The 12,626-nt window shown below is 42.3% G+C and overlaps 1 protein-coding gene across 1 annotated transcript in view; it reads left to right on the top strand.

Annotated features, from left to right (window-relative positions):
• The window catches only part of SH3BGR (SH3 domain binding glutamate rich protein), a 57,958-nt gene that overhangs the window by 36,302 nt on the left and 9,030 nt on the right, over window positions 1–12,626 (top strand). The window contains exons 4-5 of the mRNA XM_042954972.1: window positions 4,811–4,885; window positions 5,500–5,592. Coding sequence (XP_042810906.1) covers window positions 4,811–4,885; window positions 5,500–5,592 — 168 coding nt within the window. The remainder of the gene's footprint in view (window positions 1–4,810; window positions 4,886–5,499; window positions 5,593–12,626) is intronic.

The following is a 12,626-nucleotide window of genomic DNA, read 5'->3' as shown; positions in this document are numbered from 1 at the left end:
CAGTAACTCAGTCAGTGTCATTCTCATCTTTTTTATTTTTTAAAAATTTTATTTATTTACTTTGAAAGATTGAGATCAAGCAGGGGGAGGCACAGAGAAGAGAAGGAGTCTCCTCCCTGTCAGCACAGAGCCCAACGCAGGCTCGAACTCACAAACCGTGAGATCATGACCTGAGCCAGAGTTGACTGTTTAACAGACTGAGCCACCCAGTCGGCCCTCATCTATTTTTGTAAACCATTTTAACCATTTTTTTTTAATTAAAAAAAATTTTTTTTTTAGATTTATTTATTTTTGATAGAGAGAGACAGAGCACAAGCGGGGAAGGGGCAGAGAGAGAGAAGGAGGCACAGAATCCAAAGCAAGCTCCAGGCTCTGAGCTGTCAGCACAGAGCCCGACGCAGGGCTCGAACTCACAAACTGCGAGATCATGACCTGAGCCGAAGTCGGACGCCTAACAGACTGAGCCACCCAGGCACCCCTTTAACCATTTTTAAGTGCACAGTTCCGTAATGTTAAGTAGATTCACAATGCTGTGCAAAAGATCTCCAGAACTTTTTCACTTTGCAGAACTTTATACTCCTGCAACTCCCAATTTCCTCCTCTCCCCAGTCCCTGGTCACCAGCATTTCACTTTCTGTTTCTATAAATTTGATTATTTTAGGTATGTCATATAAGTCGAATCAAAAACATTTGTCTTTTGTGAGCGGCTTATTTCATTTAGCATCATGCGATCAGGGTTGCTCGGTGCTGTGGCCCGTGACAGGATAACTTTTCTTTTTAAGGCCTCATGATACTCCCTTGGACGTATATACCACTGTTTGTTTATTCATTCATTCACGGATGGACATTTGGATTGTTTCTACCTCTTGGCTGTTATGAATAATACTGCTATGAACATGAACATGCAAATAATTTTTATCATGTTAAGTATCAACTCCCTCTTGAATCTTCTTACTTTGGTTCATTTTCCTATTTTTCCTTTTGTTCTGTTTGTTTGTTTGTTTGTTTGTTTGTTTTAAGTAGGCTCTGCACCCAACGTGGGGCTTCAACTCATGACCTTGAGATCAACAGTTGCATGCTCTACTGACTGAGCCAGCCAGACACCCCTGTTTTGTTTTGTTTTGTTTTATTTTTTAAACTCAGAATTTATAGTCCTTATCTGTTGGAGGGTTGGGTTTAAAAGGAGATCACTTGGCTATAATGGAATTGGGATTGACAGTGAAATTGGATTTTAAGAAAGATTGAGCCATATGTTATATATAAGAGCATAATAAAACAATCATTCAAAGAAAAAATTGAAATAAAGGGATGAGCAGGCACATACAAACAACAAGAGAGCTGGAGTGGCATTAATATCAGATAAAGAGGAATTCAAGGCCAAAAGCTTTAACTGGGTGAAAAAGATATTATATAATGAAAAATGATAAAAATCTATGAAGAAAATATAGTAGTCATGTATCTTTATGGATCATGCTAAACAGCAGTCAAGCACATAAATCAAAAACTCCTAGAAATACAATGAAAACTTGTTAAAAATATCTTTCAATAAATATGTTGTACTTGTTACTTATCAGACACTATTTTAAGCATGCACACAACTATAATTAGAAACTTCATTTAATACATATGTATAGGAAATACATCCACACGAATAACAGTATGTTAGATAGATATTAATAAAATATATTCTTCCCTTGTGCTTACTAAAACCATTTCCATAGCTATCATACACCGGGTCACAAAGAAAACCTTTGTAAATTTCAAAAGGGGATGATTTTACAGACTACGTTCTTTTTTTTTTATGGCTTTTGGAAAGCCCTTTTTATTTTATTTATTTATTTTTTAATTTTTTAAATATTTACTTTTGAGAGAGAGAGAGAGACAAAGCATGAGAGGGGTGGGGCAGAGAGAGAGGGAGACACAGAATCCAAAGCAGGCTCCAGGCTCTGAGCTGTCCATACAGAGCACGACGCCGGGCTCGAACTCATGAACTGTGAGGTCATGACCTGAGCTGAAGTTGGACACTTAACCGACTGAGCCACCCAGGTGCCCCTTTACAGACTGCATTCTTATCCCAACTACAGAATCACAATCTGAAAGAAAAATATTGTAAAAAATTAAGAAATAAACGTACAGTATACCATTTCAAATAACTCCGTATCCAAAAAAAATTTAGCGCTGATATTACAGATCATCAAGTAATAAGCAAGAGAGATTATTTCATACCCAAACCCCAATATAGAGCCAGATCTCTGTACAGAGTGAAATTGTTAACTTTAAACACTCTACAAAACCAAGGTAAAAGCTTAGTAAAATAAATATTCAATTTAAAAATTAACAACAGGAGGGGTGCCTGGGTGGCTTGGTCAGCTATGCATCTGACTTTTGATTTCGGCTCAGCTCATGATCTCAGTTTGTGAGATGGAGCCCTGAGTCGGGCTCTGCACCGACTGCACAGAACCTGCTTGGGATTCTCTCTCCCTCTCTCTGCCCCTCCCTTTCTCGTGTGTGTGTGTGTGTGTGTGTGTGTGTGTGTGTGCACCTTCTCTCTCTCTCTAAAAAAAAGTAACAACAGGAAAATAAAATTAAAAAGTAGGCAGTATGAACCAATAAAAAGAAAAACCAGGGGCACCTGGATGGCTCAGTTGGTGATGATCTCATAGTGGGTTCGAGCCCTGTGTTGGGCTCTGTGCTGACAGCTCAGAGCCTGGAGCCTGCTTCAGATTCTGTGTCTCCCTCTCTGTCCCTCCCCTGCTCACGTTCTGTCTCTCTCTCTCTCTCTCAAAACATTAAAAACATTAAACATTAAAAAAAATTAGTAGGAGTTTTCATTTATATCAACAATAATGGATAGGAAGTTACAGTGTAAAAATCAAATCTTCACAGTGGTGATAAAACTCTGTGAATGATTTAGGAATAAATTTATGAAGAAGCATACAGGGCTTCATGTTATAAAGAACATAATTTTACTCTGAAGGACGCCCACAGCTACTAAAGTAATAGCCCTACAGTGTCTCTGGGTAGGATGACTTTACAAAAAGAACTGAAAAATTTCTAAACTAATAAATATGTAGTGCCCTTTTAAACAAAAGCTTATTTTTAAAAAATTTGACACTAGGAAAAATGACCTTAAAATTTATTGGAATAATAAATGTCTGAGAAGAGCCAAGAAAATTTTTACAAAGACTTTGTATAGCACCTTGCCTTTCTGAATCTTAAAAGCTACACTGATAAAAGCAGTATATTGGCATGGGAACTGATAAATACATTCATGGATATGCCTATATATTCATACATAGAATTGTGTATTAACAGATCCAAATATATACATAAAACTTAACAAATGACAAAAACATCTTAGTTAAATGGGAAAATGATGGTATATAAATAATGCAGACATATTTTGCTGTTTTTCTGGATGAAAACAGAGCCCTAATTTACATTATATACAAAATTAAATTCTAGATGGATTAGGCCTCCAAATGTTAATAACTCATGTAAAATAATAGTGCTGCATTTCAGAGAATAAAAATTAGATAAATTTATTTTTTTATAAAAGGCTAAGAATTAAAAAACCCCAAACTTGTAAAACTTTATAGACTAAAAATAAAAGTTGTAACCTGACAAAGAGCTAATATTTCTATCATCTAAAGAACCTCTAGAAATTGACAAGACAAACAACTCAAGTAAAAAGGAGCAAAACATATGAAGGCAAGTATCTGAACAGGAAAAGTAAGTGGCTAAAACTTGTGAAAAATATGCTTTTCTCTTCTAGTAATTAGGAAACTGTAAATGAAAACAAAAATGAAATTCCATTTTCTCCCTAACACTTTGGCAGAGGTCAAAAACAGAGGTCATCTTCATTGGCCTTCATGGCCTCTATCTTCATGATAAAGGAAAAGAGGACATTCATATATTTACTATGGAATATGAATTGCTACAATTTCTTATTTTGGAAATCTAAAAAAAAAACCCCACTGTTCAGCTTAGTATGGTGTTGTTTGTAGAAGCACAAATATATGTAAACATTTTGAACAACCATCATCTGGGAAATATTTGGATAAATTATATATGTAATATGCAGCAGATGCTAAAAATACGAAGTTAGAACCATCTGAATTAACCTGGACAAATGTCCATGATATATTAAAATAAACAATCAAGTTATACCCTGTGTTCCCATGTCTGTTTTAAAAAACACAAAAATAAAACAAAAATAGCAACCAACCAAAAAAAAATAGCCTCTAGATATGTATTAGGATAGATTTAGGTATGTATCACTGTTTAGTATTGATTATCATAGGAACTTGTTACTGGAGGGTGTGTCTATGGTTTAAGTGCCTTTGTAATGAGAGTAACTGATTTCTCCCCCAATTTTATTGAGATATAATTTACATGTAACATCGTATTGGTTTCAGGTGTACAACGTAAGGATCTGCTGTGTGTGTATGTTGTGAAATGATTACTTCAATAAGTTTAGTTGGCATCCCCTACCTCACACAGTTATACAATTTTTTTATTGTGATGAGAAAAATAACTTTTAGAAGACAGGGAACTGTGGATAAGTTCAAAGAACATAAATTAGTACGTGTAGACCTAGCTCCACCCCGAACTTGCAATGTAACGCTTTCTGCCTTGACTTTCTTTCTCTGGAGTGTGAATGGTAATGACCATGCTCCTTATCAGGCTACAGTGTTGTTGTAACGATAAAATGAGGGCTGAAGACAAACATAATTTGAATAGTTAAAAGGTGTTAAAATGCAAGCTATTATCCTCAAGAAAATTCTCAGTCTCGATTTATATGACACAGGTGACGAAATCATCCGAGGAAGCATCTTCCCTTCCCAACGGTGATGTCGTGGGAGAGGTGCAGAGCGCCACAGAGGTAAGAGTTGGGGTCTTGAACCATCTTCCCTCAGACCAGCTTGCTCAGAATGTCTACATAGTTCTCATTTTTCTGTCATTCTCCTCTACATAGATAGAATATCTATTTATCTATGTATCTATCAGTTATCATCATCTATCATCCGTCCATCCATCCATCCATCCATTTACTCATTTTCTGTCTCTATCTATCTATCTATCTATCTATCTATCATCTATTTACCCTCTATCATCTTTTTTACTCTCTAAAATTGTAAAGCCTGCCTCTACTCAAGCAACAGAAAACAACTCTACCTAAACATTGAATCCTTTGGAGTTCTCTTCATAAGCCTTAAATGGGTGGATTATAGCTCCTCGTTAGTGAATCTGTTACTCTACCAGGCATATGAATCAGGTCTATTGACTTAGAACAGCAGGTGCAGTGAGCAATATTGGGGGTTGCGGATCCTAAATTGTAGTAGCCAGGTGACCTGATAAATAGGAAGTCTGTGTTTGCTTTGTTTATATACTGTGTTTACTTATTATCCAAATAAGAAAACCAAAGCATGTGCGGCTTGGTTTTCCCTTGAAAGCTTATCTAAGGTTAGTGATACCATGGGTTTGCTTTATGACCAGGCAACAGAGAAGGCTGAAGAAAGTGGAGAAAATGAGGCACAAAAAGAGGACAATCAGGATTCGGGCAACCTCGCTGAGTCTCCAGAGAAGAATGTGAGTGTTTGTCTTTTTTTTTTTTTTTTCACCATCATTTCACTGGATTCGGTTCATCAAGCTTTTTCTGAGCTCCTCCCGGGTGCCAGGAATCTTTCTGGGCACACAAAAGTGAGCACGGAAGCCCGGGGCTGAGGGTTTAGCCAGGGAGGAAGCAGGAGGAAGTGTTAATGACTGTGGTCAAGGCAGAGGGCTAAAAGGAAGTGGGGGAGGGACCCTGAACCCAGGCCTGGAGGGACAGGCTAGACAAGGCTTCAGTTATCTTAGTTGTGATGTTAGGGTTGGGTTAGGTTCAAGTTCTCTGTAGAACAAGGGACCTCATTCCTTGGTCATGAGTAATGACGGATTCCCAGCAAACACCCACCAACAGCACTGCCTACTAGGGACACAGAGGTAAGGGGGTGGGGGCATTTTGTGGGAAGCCAACAGGAGCTGAGGATAGAGAAGGGGCCTTGGGGAGGGAAGGCCACCCAGTTCTGATGCAGTCATGGGAATGTGACCTGCTTCAAGGCCTGTGATCTAATTCTAAAGGGGGTCTCAGTCAGGGGGTCTCAGAATAAGGGCGGGGCAGGGGGGTGTATGGGAGGGAAGGGGAGACTGTGGTTCTAGAATGGCCAAGCAGAGATAAAGGGGGATCAGATGGGCTACTTAGTCAAGGAATTCTGAAAATGTACCTGGGAACCCAGGTAAGGGGAGACCCCGGTGCACGGGGAGCTGACTGGGGGGGTTGCTGGCCTCCTCCTAGAGTCTCAGTGGTGTAAACGCATTGGGCCACTTGTAACAAAAACTGTTGACTGAGTACTGATGGTTTGCATTTTTACCTACTTACTGATTCTGGGAAAGGTGTTGGACTCCCATTCCCAGCAGATGGAATGTGGTTAGGAAGGACACTAGGGAAGCAGGCTATGGAAGACTGGATTGGGGCGGGGGGGGGGGTGGTGGCATCAATTTGTTGTTATCTTAAGGGATTTAAATTTGGGAGGGGCCGGGTCAGTAAATTCCTCATATTAAAGATTGCTATTTCAAAGTGTTGATTACTTAAGACTCTTTGAAGTCTTTTGTTTGGAAGAAAGATAAAACCTTTAATCCTGACCTAGAAGTTAGATGGGGTTTGACAGCAGCCTATATAATTCAGAAATAATAAATGTTAAGTTATATATAGTGACCATTTCATTACCTTGAAGTTTGAAAATCCATGTTTTTATAATTCGGGCTTTACAGGAATTGCCTAATGCACTCCTACAGTATTATTGATTTACACTTGGAAATTCAGTTTGCTTCTTGTAAGACAGACAAAGATAAGAAACTTTATACTGTAATCCCTTTCTCCTGGGGACCTAGAGGAAGGTAGCATTTTCATAACCAGACCCTGGTTTCTACAGCAAGGATGGGTCTGCTTTATTTTTTTTTTTTAATTACAAAAAAAAATTTTTTTAATGTTTATTTATGTTTGAGAGACAGAGAGAGACAGAGTGTGAGCAGGTGAGGGAGACACAGAATCTGAAGCTCCAAGGCTCCAGGCTCCAAGCTGTCAGCACAGAGCCTGACGTGGGGCTTGAACTCACGAACTGTGAGATCATGACCTGAGTGAAGTCGGATGTTTAACCAATTGAGCCACCCAGGCGCCCCAAGGATGGGTCTACGTTAGCTTCCCAGCTACTATTTAGTGAGGTACTAAGCCATCTGGCCTGGGAGTTCTCTTTATTACTTTTTTTTTAATTGTGAGCCCTTTACAAAGTAAATTGCAATCTTGTGAATCCTGACAGGAATTTGAAAAAATCATTTCTGTCATTTTTACCTGTGCTATGATGAAGAAAACACTAAGTAAAAAACATTTTAATTTTAGATGATTGTATTAGTCACGTTAATTATCAAACTCACTTTTCAACTCTTTAATAACATTTAGTCTACATAAGGACAGATTCTGACATTTTCCCATTTGACAAGTGATCCATGCTGTGTGACTCATTTTAATTCAGTTAAATAAAAAAAAAAAAGAACCCATGATTTGTCAGTAAGCATTACAAATGGCACAATAACGTGATTAGCTCTGGCATTGAATATGTAAGAAAATGGATTGAAATTAAAATTTTTTCTAATGTTTTATATATTTTTGAGAGAAACAGAGCATGAGCGGGGGAGGGGCAGAGAGAGAGGGAGACACAGAATCCAAAGCAGGCTCCAGGCTCTAAGCCATCAGCACAGAGCCCGATGCGGGGCTCGAACTCACAGACCGAAAGATCGTGACCTGAGCCGAAGTCTGATGCTTAACTGACTGAGCCACCCAGGTGCCCCTGGATTGAAATTTAAAAAGGAGACAAAACTATCTGATACTTAGAATGCCTGTATTTTGTACTTAAAGAACCTCCCATCCGTTTTAGTGGTTTTGGGGTTTATTTTTAAAGGTTAAGCTGGGAAGGCCGTCCAGGCTGTTTGACATAACATCTTTTTGCCTGAAGTGCACTCAGGCTTGGATAAACTAATTTGTTACAAACAGAAAAGCCAATTAGATTGTTGTGTTTTACCCTTTAAACATTGATTTTCAAAGTACTAGACATATTCTAGTAGGTTCTTTTTTTTTTTCAATATATGAAATTTATTGTCAATTTTTTTTCTTTTTTTTTTTCAACATACGAATCTAGTAGGTTCTTTTAGATATTACAGCTCAGAAAAAGCCAATGCTTTTTTAACTTTTTTTTTTAATGTTTATTTATTTTGAGAGAGAGAGAGAGAGAGAGCGTACCTTCAGGAGCAGGGGAGGGGCAGAGAGAGAGGGAGAGGGAATCCCAAGCAGGCTGCACGCTCAGTGCAGAGCCCAACAGAGGGGGCTCGATCTCATCCTCTCTAAGGATCATGACCTGAGCCGGAATGAAGAGTCAGACGCTTAACCCACTGAGCCACCCAGGCGCCCCCAGTGCTTGTTCAGATAAAACTCTGGCTCTGTTGAAAACCATCTGGAACGCTGGCAGGAACTTCAGCTGGGGTGAGGGGCTTTGCAGGGACTTAGGTCACCCCTGAGTCACAGTGGGACGGGGAGAGGGCTCTGGTCCTTTGTGGTGGTCGCGGTGACACATGGCTTCCCTGCTGTCCGTCGCAGCTACTGAGTGCTAGCCCCTCGGCTGGGTCGGGCCCTCTACCCCGGCTGGACGCGGGCGGACATGCCTCTGACGCAGGATGGCTGCTGTCCTGGGCGCAGGGTGTCCCTCCTCTTGTCCCTCTGTCTTCAGCCTGCCTGCTTCTGTCAACCCCACTCTGAACCTAAGCTCCAAGCCCCCCTTTTTTAGGGATCACCTCTGTTAGCCCAGGGTTTTGAAAAGCAAGGCCTAGAATTTCTCCCCTGGGATCCCAGAGCCACAGCCAGCCTGGGGCTGTCTCCTTGGAATGTGGGAGGGGCAGACTTGACTCCCTGTCCCCAGTTTTGTGTGGTGGGGAGAACCCAACGGTAATTCATACCCTGGCATTCAGCCACACTATTTAGACCAAAGAATGCACACGTATTTTCACCTTTTATTCTGAAATAATTACAGACTTAACCGGGACCTCGTTCAGTGTCCTACCTGGCTTTGCCCCCTGGTGACGTCACAGATAGCCACGGTACAATAGCGGCACCAGGAACACGGTGTTGGCGCCTCTCTGTGAAGCAGACTACAGACCTTATTTGCTGTGCACCACTATTTCAAACCTTTCATTTGTGCGTTAAATGCCACTCATCTGTGTGCCACGAGCAGCTTTCAAGCGTGTGACGTCAGCAACTGCCGCCAGCAGCTGGCAGTGGTAAACCGAGTGACAGGCCAGCTGAGGAAGTGTCTGAGGCGTGGGCTTGCTCACCTGATCTCAACTGTTGCACATGCTCACTGGGCACATACTCGTAAACACCCAAATGACGCCATTTTGTTTTGTTTTGTTTTATTTTATTTTATTTTATTTTTAAATGTTTTTTTTTTTTTTGAGAAAGCACAGGGGAGGGACAGAGGGAAAGGGAGAGGGGAACAGAGGATCCAAAGTGGGCTCTGTGCTGACAGCAGTGAGCCCGATGTGGGGCTCGAACCCACAAACTGCAAGATCATGACTGGAGCTGAAGTCAGACGCTCAGCCAACTCAGCCACCCAGGCGCCCCTCAAATGATGCCATTTTAATGGCGAGGAATATTTATCTAAGAATATCACTCTTGATTTAAAAAAAATCAGAAATGGGGCGCCTGCGTGGCTCAGTCGGTTGAGCGTTCAAACTAGGCTCAGGTCATGATCTCATGGTTCGTGCCGACAGCTCAGAGCCTGGAGCCTGCTTCCGGTTCTGTCTCCCCCTCTCTCTGCCCCTCCTCTGCTCACACTCTGTCTCTGTCTCTCTCAAAAATAAATAAACATAAAAAAATTAAAAAAAAAAATCAGAAATGGAGACAGAAACCGTTACCTCCTTTAATGAAATGGACCTCCCCTGACCGCCAACCCAAGCATCCGGGCTCTTAAGCTCCAGATGCCAAGATGGGTGTTACCTACGTGCCAACAGGTTGGGGGGCATTTGGGAGGCGGTGAACACTGGAAACACCGTTCATTTATGCCTAAGAAGATCTCACCTGCTGCTTCAGACCCCCGGTAGAGAGGGGACTTTGTGGTCCCCTTCCCTGCCGACCCGGGAGGGACGAGGGGCTAGGGAGGGGAGGGGAGGCTTGTGAATGGTACCTGAGGAGGAAGGGAGGAAAGCCTGAGGGCACACTATGAAGAGGGGGCTGGGGCCCCGGGGCATCGTGAGAACTTTATGGGAGCCTGGGAACGTTCACCTTGGCCTTTGGTTTCCCTTGAGGTAAAATTATTTTAAGTTGTGTTCTTTGCCAACTCAGCGGTCCTCTCCCAAACCTTGTAAGACCTTAGCTTGACTGGCTACATGATTAAGCCCTCCCAGCTTCCTCCAGAACCGGCCCTGAGGAAAGTTGCTTTCGTGAAGGGCAGACATTGGTTTAGGTCCGTGAGGAGCTGGTGAATCTCAGGCTGGGTCCTTGTCGTGCCTGAAGATCGAGAGAACTCTGCCCTTGTCCGTGAGATTTCCAGCCACTCTGAGGCCCCCTGCCCACCTCAGGTCACCCTGGGCTGGCCCTCGGGCTTCCTTCCACACCAGCCACCTGCCCTGACTGGCCACTGCCTGACACTCACCACGGCCGACACCTGTCCTGGGTCCTGGCCACTTGCTGCCTCTGCAGCCTGCCTCGCTGGCCAAGTCCTGGCAAAAATAGCTGCTGGTGAAGGTTCTAAGGCTCCCCACTTCTGAGGCTTCCCCTCACTAGCTTTCTTACAGGAACAGCAAGGGACAGTGATTTCAAGTTGTCGCTTCGTCAGGTGAATGGTGCATAGCCTGTCCTATGATTTGCAAGAGCTTAGCTCAGTTGACCGTGCGATTACAATGATCTTAAAAAAACCCTTTTTGCCAGTGTAATTATTTGCCAGTAGTAAACGTCTGTTCAAGCATTGTATATAGATGACTTTCAATATCTGCCTAATTCTCATCTTTTATAATTCTGTGAACTAAGGATGGAAGTGTAAGTTCTATTTAAATGTTACATCCTCATTAGTTGATGAACGTCTGACTCTTGACCTCGGCTCAGGTCATGATCTCATGGTTCGTGGGATTGAGCCCTGAGTTGGGCTCTATGCTGGCAGCATGGAGCCTCCTTGGGATTCTCTCTCCCTCTCTCTCTGCCCTTCCCCTGCTTGTGCTCTCTCTCTCTCTCTCAAAATAAATAAACTTCAAAAGGAAATCATAGATCCCCCGCCCCTCCAGGGGATTTGAGGCAGAACTAGCAAATATAAATTCACCCACTCAACATTTTATCGACAGATTGAATACTGCCACATGCCAGGCAGAATTCTGGGGACTGGGGACAGAGCAATGAAAATGACAAAGTCCCTGTTCCCACAGAGCTTATGTTCCACTAGAGCCAGTGATGGTAACAGCTGGGGTTCTTCAAAGCATACTTGAGTTTTTTGCATCTAAGTATTTCTGTAAATTCTCTGGGCAATTGCTTAACCCATTTAATGTCTCTTTCAAGAAATTCAGGTCAATTCAGATATCGATAGAGAGTCCTAGGTCCCTCGGTAACTGCTCCTAGCTGACCTGTAAAAGTTGAGACAGGTACTTAATTCCTGTGGGACCCCTCCAGTCCCCCAGCCTCACTCTAAGGGTACCCTCCTTTTTCACAGTGCACATCTTGTTAATGTGTTTGTTTTGGCTGAATACAGTTCATGTAAAGAATTGAATTTAGAAAAAGGGGAAACTGTGTAGCTGATAATTCAGTGTTGCATATTTTTATTTGATCTCATGTGGATATGAAGAGAATCCAGTTACTAACAGAGTATACGTTCATGGATCTGGTCACTTAGCACATTTTATTGAGCTTTACACCTCGGTTCCAGACAGCGGCTGGATCCTGGAGACCCAAAAATGAGTAAAGATGCAGGTCGTGCCTCAAGAAGAATGCAGACCAGTCAGAGAGAAAAGTGATAGTCGTGGGAGCAGATAAGGGGGTCCCGTAACTCAGCCTTATGGGCCAGGAAGGTCATTTTAAGTAGTGTCCTGGAGGGTGTGGCCAATGTGAGAAAGTTGCATATGGTCCATAAGGTTGAAATAAAGGGTGGGGAGGGACGAGGTGGGAGTGGGGGAAGCAGGGTCTGGATTGTGATGGCCTTTCAGCCATTCTAAGAATAATGGTTGGAAGTTCCATGAAAAGATGGACGTGATCAACATGAGGAAAACATGGCAGGGTGTTGTATTTTATTTTTCATTATTATTATTTTTAATGTTTATTTATGTTTGAGAGAAACAGAGAGGCAGAGCATGAGAGGGGGAGGGGCCGAGAGAGAGAGGGAGACACAGAATCCCAAGCAGGCTCCAGGCTCTGAGCTGTCAGCACAGAGCCCGATGCGGGGCTTGAACCCACGAACCGTGAGATCACGACCTGAGCCGAAGTCCGATGATTAACTGACTGAGCCCCCCCAGGCGCATCAATGTGTTGTCTTTTAGAACAACATCCCTGGCCACAGTGT

Source organism: Panthera leo, chromosome C2 (assembly GCF_018350215.1).
Source record: "Panthera leo isolate Ple1 chromosome C2, P.leo_Ple1_pat1.1, whole genome shotgun sequence".
NCBI classification, from domain to species: Eukaryota; Metazoa; Chordata; class Mammalia; order Carnivora; family Felidae; genus Panthera; species Panthera leo.
The sequence above is the reverse complement of the archived record's forward strand: the minus strand, read 5'-3'. Positions and strand labels throughout refer to the sequence as shown.